Source organism: Panulirus ornatus, chromosome 15 (assembly GCF_036320965.1).
Source record: "Panulirus ornatus isolate Po-2019 chromosome 15, ASM3632096v1, whole genome shotgun sequence".
Classification (NCBI taxonomy): domain Eukaryota; kingdom Metazoa; phylum Arthropoda; class Malacostraca; order Decapoda; family Palinuridae; genus Panulirus; species Panulirus ornatus.
Genome location: NC_092238.1, coordinates 22,104,442 through 22,123,808, shown reverse-complemented (window position 1 = coordinate 22,123,808; position 19,367 = coordinate 22,104,442). Strand labels below are relative to the sequence as shown.

At 42.1% G+C, this 19,367-nt stretch overlaps 1 protein-coding gene across 6 annotated transcripts in view; it reads right to left on the bottom strand.

Annotated features, from left to right (window-relative positions):
- Positions 1–19,367, bottom strand: part of Sfxn1-3 (Sideroflexin-1-3) — an 84,575-nt gene that overhangs the window by 35,420 nt on the left and 29,788 nt on the right. For all 6 annotated transcript variants that reach the window (XR_011713758.1, XM_071670549.1, XM_071670545.1 and 3 more), the window contains exon 6: positions 9,777–9,862. Coding sequence is in view for 5 of the 6 variants with exons in the window: in XM_071670549.1 (XP_071526650.1) it covers positions 9,777–9,862 (86 nt within the window). In the remaining variant the exon portion in view is untranslated. The remainder of the gene's footprint in view (positions 1–9,776; positions 9,863–19,367) is intronic.

Below are 19,367 nucleotides of genomic sequence, written 5' to 3'. Positions count from 1 at the left end.
GGTGCCTGAGGATTGGCGGAATGCGTGCATAGTGCCATTGTACAAAGGCAAAGGGGATAAGAGTGAGTGCTCAAATTACAGAGGTATAAGTTTGTTGAGTATTCCTGGTAAATTATATGGGAGGGTATTGATTGAGAGGGTGAAGGCATGTACAGAGCATCAGATTGGGGAAGAGCAGTGCGGTTTCAGAAGTGGTAGAGGATGTGTGGATCAGGTGTTTGCTTTGAAGAATGTATGTGAGAAATACTTAGAAAAGCAAATGGATTTGTATGTAGCATTTATGGATCTGGAGAAGGCATATGATAGAGTTGATAGAGATGCTCTGTGGAAGGTATTAAGAATATATGGTGTGGGAGGCAAGTTGTTAGAAGCAGTGAAAAGTTTTTATCGAGGATGTAAGGCATGTGTACGTGTAGGAAGAGAGGAAAGTGATTGGTTCTCAGTGAATGTAGGTTTGCGGCAGGGGTGTGTGATGTCTCCATGGTTGTTTAATTTGTTTATGGATGGGGTTGTAAAGGAGGTAAATGCAAGAGTCCTGGAAAGAGGGGCAAGTATGAAGTCTGTTGGGGATGAGAGAGCTTGGGAAGTGAGTCAGTTGTTGTTCGCTGATGATACAGCGCTGGTGGCTGATTCATGTGAGAAACTGCAGAAGCTGGTGACTGAGTTTGGTAAAGTGTGTGGAAGAAGAAAGTTGAGAGTAAATGTGAATAAGAGCAAGGTTATTAGGTACAGTAGGGGTGAGGGTCAAGTCAATTGGGAGGTGAGTTTGAATGGAGAAAAACTGGAGGAAGTGAAGTGTTTTAGATATCTGGGAGTGGATCTGTCAGCGGATGGAACCATGGAAGCGGAAGTGGATCATAGGGTGGGGGAGGGGGCGAAAATTTTGGGAGCCTTGAAAAATGTGTGGAAGTCGAGAACATTATCTCGGAAAGCAAAAATGGGTATGTTTGAGGGAATAGTGGTTCCAACAATGCTGTATGGTTGCGAGGCGTGGGCTATGGATAGAGATGTGCGCAGGAGGATGGATGTGCTGGAAATGAGATGTTTGAGGACAATGTGTGGTGTGAGGTGGTTTGATCGAGTAAGTAACGTAAGGGTAAGAGAGATGTGTGGAAATAAAAAGAGCGTGGTTGAGAGAGCAGAAGAGGGTGTTTTGAAATGGTTTGGGCACATGGAGAGAATGAGTGAGGAGAGATTGACCAAGAGGATATATGTGTCGGAGGTGGAGGGAACGAGGAGAAGAGGGAGACCAAATTGGAGGTGGAAAGATGGAGTGAAAAAGATTTTGTGTGATCGGGGCCTGAACATGCAGGAGGGTGAAAGGAGGGCAAGAAATAGAGTGAATTGGAGTCATGTGGTATACAGGGGTTGACGTGCTGTCAGTGGATTGAAGCAAGGCATGTGAAGCGTCTGGGGTAAACCATGGAAAGCTGTGTAGGTATGTATATTTGCGTGTGTGGACGTGTGTATGTACATGTGTATGGGGGGGGGGGGGGTTGGGCCATTTCTTTCGTCTGTTTCCTTGCGCTACCTCGCAAACGCGGGAGACAGCGACAAAGTATAAAAAAAAAAAAAAAAAAAAAAATATATATATATATATATATATATATATATGGTTGTTTAATTTGTTTATGGATGGGGTTGTTAGGGAGGTAAATGCAAGAGTCTTGGAAAGAGGGGCAAGTAAGAAGTCTGTTGGGGATGAGAGAGCTTGGGAAGTGAGTCAGTTGTTGTTCGCTGATGATACAGCGCTGGTGGCGGATTCATGTGAGAAACTGCAGAAGCTGGTGACTGAGTTTGGTAAAGTGTGTGGAAGAAGAAAGTTAAGAGTAAATGTGAATAAGAGCAAGGTTATTAGGTACAGTAGGGTTGAGGGTCAAGTCAATTGGGAGGTGAGTTTGAATGGAGAAAAACTGGAGGAAGTGAAGTGTTTTAGATATCTGGGAGTGGATCTGTCAGCGGATGGAACCATGGAAGCGGAAGTGGATCATAGGGTGGGGGAGGGGGCGAAAATTTTGGGAGCCTTGAAAAATGTGTGGAAGTCGAGAACATTATCCCGGAAAGCAAAAATGGGTATGTTTGAAGGAATAGTAGTTCCAACAATGTTGTATGGTTGCGAGGCGTGGGCTATGGATAGAGTTGTGCGCAGGAGGATGGATGTGCTGGAAATGAGATGTTTGAGGACAATGTGTGGTGTGAGGTGGTTTGATCGAGTAAGTAACGTAAGGGTAAGAGAGATGTGTCGAAATAAAAAGAGCGTGGTTGAGAGAGCAGAAGAGGGTGTTTTGAAATGGTTTGGGCACATGGAGAGAATGAGTGAGGAAAGATTGACCAAGAGGATATATGTGTCGGAGGTGGAGGGAACGAGGAGAAGAGGGAGACCAAATTGGAGGTGGAAAGATGGAGTGAAAAGGATTTTGTGTGATCGGGGCCTGAACATGCAGGAGGGTGAAAGGAGGGCAAGGAATAGAGTGAATTGGAGCGATGTGGTATACAGGGGTTGACGTGCTGTCAGTGGATTGAATCAAGGCATGTGAAGCATCCGGGGTAAACCATGGAAAGCTGTGTAGGTATGTATATTTGCGTGTGTGGACGTGTGTATGTACATGTGTATGGGGGGGGTTGGGCCATTTCTTTCGTCTGTTTCCTTGCGCTACCTCGCAAATGCGGGAGACAGCGACAAGGTATTAAAAAAAAAAAAAAAAAAAAAAAAAAAAAAAAAAAAAAAATTATCCCTGGGGATAGGGGAGAAAGAATACTTCCCACGTATTCCCTGCATGTCGTAGAAGGCGACTAAAAGGGAAGGGAGTGGGGGGCTGGAAATCCTCCCCTCTCGTTTTTTTTTTTTTTCTTTTTTTTTTTTAATTTTCCAAAAGAAGGAACAGAGAAGAGGGCCAGGTGAGAATATTCCCTCAAAGGCCCAGTCCTCTGTTCTTAACGCTACCTCGCTATCGCGGGAAATGGCGAATAGTATGAAAAAAAAAAAATATATATATATATATATATATATATATATATAGATATATATATATATATATACACACATATATATATTTTCTTTTTCTTTCAAACTATTCGCCATTTCCCGCATTAGCGAGGTAGCGTTAAGAACAGGGGACTGGGCCTTTGAGGGAATACCCTCACCTGGCCCAATTCTCTGTTCCTTATTTTGAAAAAAAAAAAAAAAAATCATTATTATCATATTTTTTCATTCTTTTTTTATTTTTTTTCCGCTGTCTCCCGCGTTTGCGAGGTAGCACAAGGAAACAGACGAAAGAAATGGCCCAACCCACCCCCATACACATGTATATACATATGTCCACACACGCAAATATACATACCTACACAGCTTTCCATGGTTTACCCCAGATGCTTCACATGCCCTGATTCAACCCACTGACAGCACATCAACCCCGGTATACCGCATCGATCCAATTCACTCTATTCCTTGCCCTCCTTTCACCCTCCTGCATGTTCAGGCCCCGATCACACAAAATCTTTTTCACTCCATCTTTCCACCTCCAATTTGGTCTCCCACTTCTCCTCGTTCCCTCCACCTCCGACACATATATCCTCTTGGTCAATCTTTCCTCACTCATTCTCTCCATGTGCCCAAACCATTTCAAAACACCCTCTTCTGCTCTCTCAACCACACTCTTTTTATTTCCACACATCTCTCTTACCCTTATGTTACTTACTCGATCAAACCACCTCACACCACACATTGTCCTCAAACATCTCATTTCCAGCACATCCATCCTCCTGCGCACAACTCTATCCATAGCCCACGCCTCGCAACCATACAACATTGTTGGAACCACTATTCCTTCAAACATACCCATTTTTGCTTTCCGAGATAATATTCTCGACTTCCACACATTCTTCAAGGCTCCCAGGATTTTCGCCCCCTCCCCCACCCTATGATCCACTTCCGCTTCCATGGTTCCATCCGCTGCCAGATCCACTCCCAGATATCTAAAACACTTTACTTCCTCCAGTTTTTCTCCATTCAAACTTGCCTCCCATTTGACTTGACCCTCAACCCTACTGTACCTAATAACCTTGCTCTTATTCACATTTACTCTTAACTTTCTTCTTTCACACACTTTACCAAACTCAGTCACCAGCTTCTGCAGTTTCTCACATGAATCAGCCACCAGCGCTGTATCATCAGCGAACAACAACTGACTCACTTCCCAAGCTCTCTCATCCCCAACAGACTTCATACTTGCCCCTCTCTCCAAAACTCTTGCATTCACCTCCCTAACAACCCCATCCATAAACAAATTAAACAACCATGGAGACATCACACACTCCTGCCGCAAACCTACATTCACTGAGAACCAATCGCTTTCCTCTCTTCCTACACGTACACATGCCTTACATCTTCGATAAAAACTTTTCACTGCTTCTAACAACTTGCCTCCCACACCATATATTCTTAATACCTTCCACAGAGCATCTCTATCAACTCTATCATATGCCTTCTCCAGATCCATAAATGCAACATACAAATCCATTTGCTTTTCTAAGTATTTCTCACATACATTTTTCAAAGCAAACACCTGATCCACACATCCTCTACCACTTCTGAAACCACACTGCTCTTCCCCAATCTGCTGCTCTGTACATGCCTTCACCCTCTCAATCAATACCCTCCCATATAATTTACCAGCGGGAGCGGGGGGCCAGAAATCCTCCCCTCCTTGTATTAACTTTCTAAAATGGGAAACAGAAGAAGGAGTCATGCGGGGAGTGCTCATCCTCCTGGAAGGCTCAGAGTGGGGTGCCTAAATGTGTGTCGATGTAACCAAGATGTGAAAAAAGGAGAGATAGGAAGTATGTTTGAGGAAAGGAACCTGGATGTTTTGGCTCTGAGTGAAACGAAGCTCAAGGGTAAAGGGGAAGAGTGGTTTGGGAATGTCTGGGGAGTAAAGTCAGGGGTTAGTGAGAGGACAAGAGCAAGGGAAGGAGTAGCAATACTCCTGAAACAGGAGTTGTGGGAGTATGTGATAGAATGTAAGAAAGTAAATTTTCGATTAATATGGGTAAAACTGAAAGTTGATGGAGAGAGGTGGGTGATTATTGGTGCATATGCACCTGGGCATGAGTAGAAAGATCATGAGAGGCAAGTGTTTTGGGAGCAGCTGAATGAGTGTGTTAGTGGTTTTGATGCACGAGACCGGGTTATAGTGATGGGTGATTTGAATGCAAAGGTGAGTAATGTGGCAGTTGAGGGAATAATTGGTATACATGGGGTGTTCAGTGTTGTAAATGGAAATGGTGAAGAGCTTGTAGATTTATGTGCTGAAAAAGGACTGATGATTGGGAATACCTGGTTTAAAAAGCGAGATATACATAAGTATACTTATGTAAGTAGGAGAGATGGCCAGAGAGCGTTATTGGATTACGTGTTAATTGACAGGCGTGCGAAAGAGAGACTTTTGGATGTTAATGTGCTGAGAGGTGCAACTGGAGGGATGTCTGATCATTATCTTATGGAGGCTAAGGTGAAGATTTGTATGGGTTTTCAGAAAAGAAGAGTGAATGTTGGGGTGAAGAGGGTGGTGAGAGTAAGTGAGCTTGGGAAGGAGACCTGTGTGAGGAAGTACCAGGAGAGACTGAGTACAGAATGGAAAAAGGTGAGAACAATGGAAGTAAGGGGAGTGGGGGAGGAATGGGATGTATTTAGGGAATCAGTGATGGATTGCGCAAAAGATGCTTGTGGCATGAGAAGAGTGGGAGGTGGGTTGATTAGAAAGGGTAGTGAGTGGTGGGATGAAGAAGTAAGAGTATTAGTGAAAGAGAAGAGAGAGGCATTTGGACGATTTTTGCAGGGAAAAAATGCAATTGAGTGGGAGATATATAAAAGAAAGAGACAGGAGGTCAAGAGAAAGGTGCAAGAGGTGAAAAAAAGGGCAAATGAGAGTTGGGGTGAGAGAGTATCATTAAATTTTAGGGAGAATAAAAAGATGTTCTGGAAGGAGGTAAATAAAGTGCGTAAGACAAGGGAGCAAATGGGAACTTCAGTGAAAGGCACAAATGGGGAGGTGAAAACAAGTAGTGGTGATGTGAGAAGGAGATGGAGTGAGTATTTTGAAGGTTTGTTGAATGTGTTTGATGATAGAGTGGCAGATATAGGGTGTTTTGGTCGAGGTGGTGTGCAAAGTGAGAGGGTTAGGGAAAATGATTTGGTAAACAGAGAAGAGGTAGTGAATTAAACAACCATGGAGACATCACACACCCCTGCCGCAAACCTACATTCACTGAGAACCAATCACTTTCCTCTCTTCCTACACGTACACATGCCTTACATCCTCGATAAAAACTTTTCACTGCTTCTAACAACTTTCCTCCCACACCATATATTCTTAATACCTTCCACAGAGCATCTCTATCAACTCTATCATATGCCTTCTCCAGATCCATAAATGCTACATACAAATCCATTTGCTTTTCTAAGTATTTCTCACATACATTCTTCAAAGCAAACACCTGATCCACACATCCTCTACCACTTCTGAAACCACACTGCTCTTCCCCAATCTGATGCTCTGTACATGCCTTCACCCTCTCAATCAATACCCTCCCATATAATTTACCAGGAATACTCAACAATCTTATACCTCTGTAATTTGAGCACTCACTCTTATCCCCTTTGCCTTTGTACAATGGCACTATGCAAGCATTCCGCCAATCCTCAGGCACCTCACCATGAGTCATACATACATTAAATAACCTTACCAACCAGTGAATAATACAGTCACCCCCTTTTTTAATAAATTCCACTGCAATACCATCCAAACCTGCTGCCTTGACGGCTTTCATCTTCCGCAAAGCTTTTACTACCTCTTCTCTGTTTACCAAATCATTTTCCCTAACCCTCACTTTGCACACCACCTCGACCAAAACACCCTATATCTGCCACTCTATCATCAAACACATTCAACAAACCTTCAAAATACTCACTCCATCTTCTCACATCACCACTACTTGTTATCACCTCCCCATTTGCGCCCTTCACTGAAGTTCCCATTTTCTCCCTTGTCTTATGCACTTTATTTACCTCCTTCCAGAACATCTTTTTATTCTCCCTAAAATTTAATGATACTCTCTCACCCCAACTCTCATTTGCCCTCTTTTTCACCTCTTGCACCTTTCTCTTGACCTCCTGTCTCTTTCTTTTATACATCTCCCACTCAATTGCAATTTTTCCCTGCAAAAATTGTCCAAATGCCTCTCTCCTCTCTTTCACTAATAATCTTACTTCTTCATCCCACCACTCACTACCCTTTCTAATCAACCCACCTCCCACTCTTCTCATGCCACAAGCATCTTTTGCGCAATCCATCACTGATTCCCTAAATACATCCCATTCCTCCTCCACTCCCCTTACTTCCATTGTTCTCACCTTTTTCCTTTCTGTACTCAGTCTCTCCTGGTACTTCCTCACACAAGTCTCCTTCCCAAGCTCACTTACTATCACCACCCTCTTCACCCCAACATTCACTCTTCTTTTCTGAAAACCCATACAAATCTTCACCTTAGCCTCCACAAGATAATGATCAGACATCCCTCCAGTTGCACCTCTCAGCACATTAACATCCAAAAGTCTCTCTTTCGCGCGCCTGTCAATTAACACGTAATCCAATAATGCTCTCTGGCCATCTCTCCTACTTACATACGTATACTTACGTATATCTCGCTTTTTAAATCAAGTATTCCAAATCACCAGTCCTTTTTCTGCACATAAATCTACAAGCTCTTCACCATTTCCATTTACAACACTGAACACCCCATGTATACCAATTATTCCCTCAACTGCCACATTACTCACCTTTGCATTCAAATCACCCATCACTATAACCCGGTCTCGTGCATCAAAACCACTAACACACTCATTCAGCTGCTCCCAAAACACTTGCCTCTCATGATCTTTCTTCTCATGCCCAGGTGCATATGCACCAATAATCACCCATCTCTCTCCATCAACTTTCAGTTTTACCCATATTAATCGAGAATTATTATATTATTATATTATTATATTATCTATTTAATTATACATAATCACTGTTTCCTGCATCAGCGAGGTAGCTCCAGGAAACAGATGAAGAATGGCCGATCCACTCATATACACATATGTATATACATTAAACGCTCACAGACAGACATATACATATTATACTTTGTCGCTGTCTCCCGTGTTAGCAAGGTAGCGCAGGGAAACAGAAAAAAGATCCACACATCCTCTACCACTTCTGAAACTACACTGCTCTTCCCCAAACTGATGCTCTGTACATTCCTTCACTCTCTCAATCAACACTCTCCCATATAATTTTCCAGGAATACTCAACAAATTTATACTACTGTAATTTGAACACTCACCTTTATCCCCTTTACTTTTGTGCATTGACACTATGCATGTACTCCACAAATCCTCAGGCACTTCACCATGAACCATACATACACTGAATAACCTTACCAACCAGTCAACAACACAGACACCTCTTTTTAATAAATTCCACTGCAATACCATCTAAACCCACTGCCTTGCCAGCTTTCATCTTCCGCAAAACTTTCACTATATATATACTTTTCTTTGTTTCCTTCTTGTACGTGTTTCCCCTAAATTAGAAAGGTACACCAGGAAAAGAGGACAACTAGCCATATTCACCCACATTTTCTCTTTGATGCAATTTACTTCTTTTGACTGTGATATAAATCGTAACAATCAAAGGTTGAATTTTCTTTAAAGTTAAATAGTAAGATTGGTTTAACACTGAATTGCCCTCAAGTTATGAGTTAAGTATGGCTAAAATGTCAATGTCAAATATACTTAAAGTTTATAAGGCAGGTTAAATCAAATGTTAAACATTTCTATAAGTGGCATGACTTTGAGCAAAAGCTGAAGTATTGTTATGGGTCCTATATCTTTTTTATTATACTATGTCGCTGTCTCCCACGTAAGCGAGGTAGTGCAAGGAAACAGACGAAAGAATGGCCCAACCCACCCACATGTATATACATACACGCCCTTACAAACACATATACATCCCTATACATTTCAATGTATACATACATATACATACACAGACAAATACATATATACACGTGTACATATTCATACTTACAGCCCTCAGCCATTCCCATTGCCACCCCGCCACAGATGAAATGACACCTTCCCTCCCCCCCCGCACACACACGAGGTAGTGCTAGGAAAAGACAACAAAGGCCACATTTGTTCACACTCAGTCTCTAGCTGTCATGTGTAATGTACCGAAACCACAGCTCCCTTTCCACATCTAGGCCCCACAAAACTTTCCATGGTTTACCCCAAACACTTCACATGCCCAGGTTCAATCCAGTGACAGCACATTGTTATGGGTCCTATGCCATTCAATTCTTTACATGCAATGAAACAAGAAAATAAATCTTAATGAGTATCTGATTTAGAGTTCTCAAGTTAAAACCAAGGTTACTGTTAAGGTTTAAACAATTTTGATGACAGATAAATGGACAATGATAGACAAAATCATTCCTATATGTACGCTGTGCTACATAGACAATACAGTAAACCTGCTTGAAACACATACTTAAAGAATTATGTTTCACCTTAAATGAATTCACATGGTAAATAGATTAAACACTTAATTCATGACTAAAACAAGTAGGCTTTTCAATTATTACAATTAATGAAAGCTCCCTAATTTCACTGCATAAGATATAATGGAGAATTCAGACAAGCCAAAAATTTCAGAACACATAATATAACTTACTTCATTCTCATCATGGGAATGTTGACACAGTTTGCAGCTGCTACAGCTGTGAAGGGCACCAGTCGTCCAATCAAAGGAGGCATAGACTGGGTAAAAAAGCATATAATAGATGAAAATTAAATCCTGTATCATCAATTAGTTGAAATGATCATAAAAATATTCCTTTTCATTTGTTCGCTGTTAACATCTTCAGTAAGGAAGTATTAGAAGCAGATAACAACCTGCGATGATAAATCTTCTCAGCTTCTTCCTATGCTCCTATTTCTGGAAAGTAATAACACAGGAGGTACAAGAGGGGAGGAATTTCAGTTCCACACTCCTGCTACTTAGTTGCCTTCTATGACATGAAAGAGATATATGGGTTTTTAAGAATGGGAATCATCCTGACAGTTTGCCACTTTACCCTCTCTGTTCTGTCTTCATCTCTTCTGAAGACGGGTGACCAAAACTGACATTAACATTCAAAGTGAGGGGTTGAGCCAGTAAACAGTCAAGAGTGAGCATTACTTTCTTGGACCTTGATTTACATGACACTTATGAATCCTAAAATTTTATATGCCTCTCTCACTGCTTCTAAGCGCTAGGGTTGATAGAGATGCTTTGTGATAGGTCTTAAGAGTATATGGTGTAGGAAGTAAGCTGTTAGAAGCAGTGAAAAGTTTTTATCAAGGATGTACGGAATGTGTGCGAGAAGGAAGAGAGGAGAATGATTCCCAATGAAGGTCGGTCTGCGGCAGGGATGTGTGATGTCTCCATGGTTGTTTAATTTGCTTATGGATGGGGTGGTTAGGGAGGTAAATGCAAGTTTTGGTGAGAGGGGCAAGTATGCAGTCTGTTGGGGATGTGAGGGCCTGGGGAGTGAGTCAGTTGCTGTTCGATGATGATACAGCACTGGTGGCTGATTCAAAAGAGAAACTGCAGAAGTTGGTGATTTGAGTTTGGAAAAGTGTGTGAGAGTGAGATGATGACTGAGTTTGGAAAAGTGTGTGAGAGGAGAAAGTTGAGAGTAAATGTGAATAAGAGCAAGGTTATCAGGTTCAGTGGGGTTGAAGGAGAAGTTAATTGGGATGTAAGTCTGAATGGAGAAAGGTTGGAGGAAGTGAAGTGTTTTGGATATCTAGGAGTGGACTTGGCAGTGAATTTAAACAATGGAAATGAAAGTGAGTCACAAGGTGGGAGAGGGGGAGAAGGTTCTGGGAGCGATGAAGAATGCGGGGATGGAGAGAACATTAACTCAGAAGGCAAAAATGAGTATATTTGAAGGAATAATAGTTCCAACAATATTGTATGGTTACGAGGCATGAGCAATATATAGGGTTGCACAGAGGAGGGTGGGTGTGCTAGAGATGAAATGTTTGAAGACAATGTGTGGTGTAAGGTGGTTTGATTAAGTAATGAAAGGGTAACAGAGATACGTGGTAATAAATAGAGTGTGGCTGAGAGAGCTAAAGAGGGTGTGTTAAAATGGACTGGACATATGGAGAGAAAAAGTTAGGAAGGATTGACAAAGAGGATATATGCATTGGAGGTGGAGGGAACAAGGAGAAGCAGGAGACCAAATTGGAGGAAGCATGGAGTGAAAAAGATGTTGAGTGATCAGGGTCTGAACAAACGGGAGGGTGAGAGGCATGCAAGGAATACAGTGAACTGGAACGATGTGGTATACTGGGTTGGATGTGCTGTCAATGGACTGAACCAGGGTATGTGAAATGTCTGGGGTAAACCATGGAAAAGTCTGTGGGGTCACATTTGTGCACACTCAATCTCTAGCTGTCATGTGTAATGCACTGAAACCACAGCTCCCTATCCACATCCAGGTCCCACAGAGCTTTCCATGGTTTATCCCAGATGTTTCATATGCTCTGGTTCAGTCTATTGACAGCATGTCAAACCTGTTATATAATTCACTCTATTCCTTGCATGCCTCTCATCCTCCCATATGTTCTTGCCTCAATCGCTCAAAATCTTTTTCATTCCATCCTTCCACTTCCAATTTGGTCTCCCACTTCTCCTTGTTCCCTCCACCTCTGACACATGTATTCTTCTTCTTCTTCTTCTTCTTATTATTATTATTATTATTATTATTATTATTATTATTATTATCATTATTATTATCATTATCATCATTATTATTATTATTATTATCATTATCATTATTTTATTTTATTAATTTATTTCGCTTTGTTGCTGTCTCCTGCATTAGCGAGGTAGCGCAAGGAAACAGACGAAAGAATGGCCCAACCCACCCACATACACATGTATATACATACACGTCCACATACGCAAATATACATACCTATACATCTCAACGTATACATATACATACACACACAGACATATACATATATACACATATTCATAATGTCTGCCCTTATTCATTTCCATTGCCACCCCGCCACACATGAAATGAAAAACCCCCTCCCCCTGCATGTGCGCGAGGTAACGCTAGGGAAAAGACAACAAAGGCCACGTTTGTTCAAACTCAGTCTCTAGCTGTCATGTATAATGCACTAAAATTATGTGAATTATCATTGATTATTTTTCATTTATTAAACTTTGTCGCTGTCTCCCGCGTTAGCGAGGTAGCACAAGGGAACAGACGAAAGAATGGCCCAACCCACCCACATACACATGTATATACATACACGTCCACACATGCACATATATATACCTATACATCTCAATGTATACATATATATACACACACAGACATATACATATATACATACACATGTACATAATTCATACTGTCTGCCCTTATTCATTCCTGTTGCCACCCTGCCACACATGAAATAACAACCCCCTCCCCCTGCATGTGCGTGAGGGAGCGCTAGGAAAAGACAACAAAGGCCACATTCGTTCACATTCAGTCTCTAGCTTTATTTTCATCTTTATCATCATTAATATTACCATCAATTTATAAACTCAAGGAACCCTTTTCCGTGGGTTCCTGCAGCACTAAATCTATCCTAAAATATGAAGTAAGGAAAGAATGGACACCTCTTCAGTGATAAGTTCTTTGATGATACTGTACTCTAATGATACAAGCCCTTCAGTGTTAACCTTTCACTTGCAGCACACCCAGAAGTAGATGGAAGTGGCATGTGGGGGCAATTTGCTGTCTGTGGACTGAAGCAGGGTATGTAAAGCAGTTAGGGTAAATAATGGAATTATTCAAGGGGCCTGGCAGTGGATGGTAAACTCTGGTCTCAGAACATTATACATGACAGCTGAAGAGTGGATCTGTGCAAGGTCAGTATTTGTTAGTTCCTGATGTGAACTCGCTAATGTGGGAGAAATAAATGTCTTTAAAAAAAAAAAGACAGAGTGGTGGGATGAAGAAGTAAGATTATTAGAGAAAGAGAAGTGAGAGGCATTTGGACGATTTTTGCAAGGAAATAATGCAAATGAGAGGGAGATGTATAAAAGAAAGAAGCAGGAGGTCAAGAGAAAGGTGCAAGAGGTGAAAAAGAGGGCAAATGAGAGTTGGGGTGAGAGAGTATCATTAAATTTTAGGGAGAATGAAAAGATGTTTTGGAAGCAGGTAAATAAAGTGCATAAGACAAGGGAGCAAATGGGAACTTCAGTGAAGGGGGCTAACGGGGAGGTGATGGAGTGAGTACTTTGAAGGTTTGTTGAATGTGTTTGATGATAGAGTTGCAGATATAGGATGTTTTGCTCGAGGTGGTGTGCAAAGTGAGAAGGATAGGGAGAGTGATTTGGTAAACAGAGAAGAGGTAGTAAAAGCTTTGAGGAAGATGAAAGCCGGCAAGGCAGCGGGTTTGGATGGTATTGCAGTGGAATTTATCAAAAAAGGGGGTGACTGTATTGTTGACTGGTTGGTAAGGTTATTCAATGTATGTATAACTCATGGTGAGGTGCCTGAGGATTGGCGGAATGCTTGCATAGTGCCATTGTACAAAGGCAAAGGGGATAAAAGTGAGTGCTCAAATTACAAAGGTATAGGTTTGTTGAGTATTCCTGGTAAATTATATGGGAAGGTATTGATTGAGAGGGTGAAGGCATGTACAGAGCATCAGATTGAGGAAGAGCAGTGTGATTTCAGAAGTGGTAGAGGACGTGTGGATCAGGTGTTTGCTTTGAAGAATGTATGTGAGAAATACTTAGAAAAGCAAATGGATTTGTATGTAGCATTTATGGATCTGGAGGAGGCATATGACAGAGTTGTTAGAGATGCTCTGTGGAAGGTATTAAGAATATATGGTGCAGTAGGCAAGTTGTTAGAAGCAGTGAAAAGCTTTTATCGAGGATGTAAGGCATGTGTACGTGTAGGAAGAGAGGAAAGTGATTGGTTCTCAGTGAATGTAGGTTTGCGGCAGGGGTGTGTGATGTCTCCATGGTTGTTTAATTTGTTTATGGATGGGGTTGGTAGGGAGGTGAATGCAAGAGTTTTGGAAAGAGGGGCTAGTATGCACTCTGTTGTGGATGAGAGAGCTTGGGAGGTGAGTCAGTTGTTGTTCGCTGATGATACAGCGCTGGTGGCTGATTCATGTGAAAAATGCAGAAACTGGTGACTGAGTTTGGTAAAGTGTGTGTAAGAAGAAAGCTGAGAGTAAATGTGAATAAGAACAAGGCTATTAAGTACAGTACGGTTGAGGGACAAGTCAATTGGGAGGTAAGTTTGAATGGAGAAAAACTGGAGGAAGTGAAGTGTTTTAGATATCTGGGAGTGGATTTGGCAGCAGATGGAACCATGGAAGTGGAAGTGAATCATAGGGTGGGGGAGGGGGCAAAAGTTCTGGGAGCGTTGAAGAATGTGTGGAAGTCGAGATTATTATCTTGGAAAGCAAAAATGGGTATGTTTGAAGGAATAGTGGTTCCAACAATATTATATGGTTGCGAGACGTGTGCTATAGATAGAGTTATGCAGAGGAGGATGGATGTGCTGGATATGAGGTGTTTGAGGACAATATGTGGTGTGAGGTGGTTTGATTGACTAAGTAATAATAGGGTAAGGGAGATGTGTGGTAATAAAAGGAGTATGGTTGAGAGAGCAGAAGAGGGTGTTTTGAAATGATTTGGTCACATGGAGAGAATGAGTGAGGAAAGATTGACCAAGAGGATATATGTGTGAGAGGTGGAGGGAACGAGGAGAAGTGGGAGACCAAATTGGAGGTGGAAAGATGGAGTGAAAAAGATTTTGAGTGATCGGGGCCTGAACATGCAGGAGGGTGAAAGGCGTGCAAGGAATAGAGTGAATTGGAACGATGTGGTATACCGGGGTCGACGTGCTGTCAATGGATTGAACCAGGGCATGTGAAGCATCTGGGGTAAACCATGGAAAGTTCTGTGTGGCTTGGATGTGGAAAGGAAGCTGTGGTTTCTGTGCATTATTACATGACAGCTAGAGACTGAGTGTGAACGAATGTGGCCTTTGTTGTCTTTTCCTACCGCTACCTCGCCCACATGAGGGGGGAGGGGGTTGTTATTTCATATGTGGCGGAGTGGCTATGTGAATGAATAAAGGCAGACAGTATGAATTATGTATATGTGTATATGTTTGTGTGTGTAAATATATGTATACGTTGAGATGTATAGGTATGTATATTTGCATGTGTGGTCATGTATGTATATACATGTGTATGTGGGTGGGTTGGGCCTTTCTTTTGTCTGTTTCCTTGCACTACCTCGCTAACACGGGAGACAGCGACAAAGCAAAATGAATATATAAATAAAAAAAAAGATAAGGAAATGCTTCAATTGCTTTATGTAAAACTTTTTTAGTAAATGCTCTGAGTGTTACTGCCATGATGCAATCAAAAGATGTGAGAAGTGTGGTGGCTTCCATGTTCTTTGAAGGATACTCCATGTACGTCTGATTTACTTTGAAGAAACACCTTGCTAGATGCAATGGATGGACAGAAATAATGAGGACATCAATGAAAATAACCTTATTTCAACAGACTATCAAAATCATTTACATATACATATGAATACAGTGAAACGAAGCTCAAGGGTAAAGGGGAAGAGTGGTTTGGGAATGTCTTGGGAGTAAAGTCAGGGGTTAATGAGAGGACAAGAGCAAGGGAAGGAGTAGCAGTACTCCTGAAACAGGAGTTGTGGGAGTATGTGATAGAATGTAAGAAAGTAAATTCTCGATTAATATGGGTCAATTGGGAGGTAAGTTTGAATAAAGAAAAACTGGAGGAAGTAAAGTGTTTTAGATATCTGGGAGTGGATCTGGCAGCAGATGGAACCATGGAAGCGGAAGTGGATCATAGGGTGGGGGAGGGGGCGAAAATCCTGGGAGCCTTGAAGAATGTGTGGAAGTCGAGAACATTATCTTGGAAAGCAAAAATGGGTATGTTTGAAGGAATAGTGGTTCCAACAATGTTGTATGGTTGCGAGGCATGGGCTATGGATAGAGATGTGCGCAGGAGTATGGATGTGCTGGAAATGAGATGTTTGAGGACAATGTGTGGTGTGAGGTGGTTTGATCGAGTAAGCAACATAAGGGTAAGAGAGATGTGTGGAAATAAAAAGAGTGTGGTTGAGAGAGCAGAAGAGGGTGTTTTGAAATGATTTGGGCATATGGAAAGAATGAGTGAGGAAAGATTGACCAAGAGGATATATGTGTCGGAGGTGGAGGGAACGAGAAGTGAGAGACCAAATTGGAGGTGGAAAGATGGAGTGAAAAAGATTTTGTATGATCGGGGTCTGAACATGCAGGAGGGTGAAAGGAGGGCAAGGAATAGAGTGAATTGGATCGATGTGGTATACCGGGGTTGATGTGCTGTCAGTGGATTGAATCAGGGCATGTGAAGCGTCTGGGGTAAACCATGGAAAGCATTGTAGGTATGTATCTTTGCGTGTGTGGACGTATGTATATACATGTGTATGGGGGTGGGTTGGGCCATTTCTTTCGTCTGTTTCCTTGCGCTACCTCGCAAACGCGGGAGACAGCGACAAAGCAAAAAAGAAAAAAAAAAAAAAAGGGTAAAACTGAAAGTTGATGGAGAGAGATGGGTGCATATGCACCTGGGCATGAGAAGAAAGATCATGAGAGGCAAGTGTTTTGGGAGCAGCTGAATGAGTGTGTTAGTGGTTTTGATGCACGAGACCGGGTTATAGTGATGGGTGATTTGAATGCAAAGGTGAGTAGTGTGGCAGTTGAGGGAATAATTGGTATACATGGGGTGTTCAGTGTTGTAAATGGAAATGGTGAAGAGCTTGTAGATTTATGTGCTGAAAAAGGACTGGTGATTGGGAATACCTGGTTTAAAAAGCGAGATATACATAAGTATACGTATGTAAGTAGGAGAGATGGCCAGAGAGCGTTATTGGATTACGTGTTAATTGACAGGCGCACGAAAGAGAGACTTTTGGATGTTAATGTGCTGAGAGGTGCAACTGGAGGGATGTCTGATCATTATCTTGTGGAGGCTAAGGTGAAGATTTGTATGGGTTTTCAGAAAAGAAGAATGAATGTTGGGGTGAAGAGGGTGGTGAGAGTAAGTGAGCTTGGGAAGGATACTTGTGTGAGGAAGTACCAGGAGAGACTGAGTACAGAATGGAAAAAGGTGAGAACAATGGAAGTAAGGGGAGTGGGGGAGGAATGGGATGTATTTAAGAAATCAGTGATGGATTGCACAAAAGATGCTTGTGGCATGAGAAGAGTGGGAGGTGGGTTGATTGGAAGGGGTAGTGAGTGGTGGGATGAAGAAGTAAGATTATTAGTGAAAGAGAAGAGAGAGGCATTTGGACGATTTTTGCAGGGAAAAAATGCAATTGAGTGGGAGATGTATAAAAGAAAGAGGCAGGAGGTCAAGAGAAAGGTGCAAGAGGTGAAAAAGAGGGTAAATGAGACCTGGGGTGAGAGAGTATCATTAAATTTTAGGGAGAATAAAAAGATGTTCTGGAAGGAGGTAAATAAAGTGCGTAAGACAAGGGAGCAAATGGGAACTTCAGTGAAGGGCGCAAATGGGGAGGTGATAACAAGTAGTGGTGATGTAAGAAGGAGATGGAGTGAGTATTTTGAAGGTTTGTTGAATGTGTTTGATGATAGAGTGGCAGATATAGGGTGTTTTGGTCGAGGTGGTGTGCAAAGTGAGAGGGTTAGGGAAAATGATTTGGTAAACAGAGAAGAGGTAGTAAAAGCTTTGCGGAAGATGAAAGCCGGCAAGGCAGCAGGTTTGGATGGTATTGCAGTGGAATTTATTAAAAAAGGGGGTGACTGTATTACTGACTGGTTGGTAAGGTTATTTAATGTATGTATGACTCATGGTGAGGTGCCTGAGGATTGGCGGAATGCGTGCATAGTGCCATTGTACAAAGGCAAAGGGGATAAGAGTGAGTGCTCAAATTACAGAGGTATAAGTTTGTTGAGTATTCCTGGTAAATTATATGGAAGGGTATTGATTGAGAGGGTGAAGGCATGTACAGAGCATCAGATTGGGGAAGAGCAGTGTGGTTTCAGAAGTGGTGTGGTAGAGGATGTGTGGATCAGGTGTTTGCTTTGAAGAATGTATGTGAGAAATACTTAGAAAAGCAAATGGATTTGTATGTAGCATTTATGGATCTGGAGAAGGCATATGATAGAGTTGATAGAGATGGTCTGTGGAAGGTATTACGAATATATGGTGTGGGAGGCAAGTTGTTAGAAGCAGTGAAAAGTTTTTATCGAGGATGTAAGGCATGTGTACGTGTAGGAAGAGAGGAAAGTGATTGGTTCTCGGTGAATGTGGGTTTGCGGCAGGGGTGTGTGATGTCTCCATGGCTGTTTAATTTGTTTATGGATGGGGTTGTTAGGGAGGTGAATGCAAGAGTTTTGGAAAGAGGGGCAAGTATGAAGTCTGTTGGGGATGAGAGAGCTTGGGAAGTGAGTCAGTTGTTGTTCGCTGATGATACAGCGCTGGTGGCTGATTCTTCTGAGAACCTGCAGAAGCTGGTGACTGAGTTTGGTAAAGTGTGTGAAAGAAGAAAGTTAAGAGTAAATGTGAATAAGAGCAAGGTAATTAGGTACAGTAGGGTTGAGGGTCAAGTCAATTGGGAGGTAAGTTTGAATGGAGAAAAACTGGAGGAAGTAAAGTGTTTTAGATATCTGGGAGTGGATCTGGCAGCGGATGGAACCATGGAAGCGGAAGTGGATCATAGGGTGGGGGAGGGGGCGAAAATCCTGGGAGCCTTGAAGAATGTGTGGAAGTCGAGAACACTATCTCGGAAAGCAAAAATGGGTATGTTTGAAGGAATAGTGGTTCCAACAATGTTGTATGGTTGCGAGGCGTGGGTTATGGATAGAGTTGTGCGCAGGAGGATGGCTGTGCTGGAAATGAGATGTTTGAGGACAATGTGCGGTGTGAGGTGGTTTGATCGAGTAAGTAACGTAAGGGTAAGAGAGATGTGTGGAAATAAAAAGAGTGTGGTTGAGAGAGCAGAAAAGGGTGTTTTGAAATGGTTTGGGCACATGGAGAGAATGAGTGAGGAAAGATTGACCAAGAGGATATATGTGTCGGAGGTGGAGGGAACGAGGAGAAGTGGGAGACCAAATTGGAGGTGGAAAGATGGAGTGAAAAAGATTTTGTGTGATCGGGGCCTGAACATGCAGGAGGGTGAAAGGAGGGCAAGGAATAG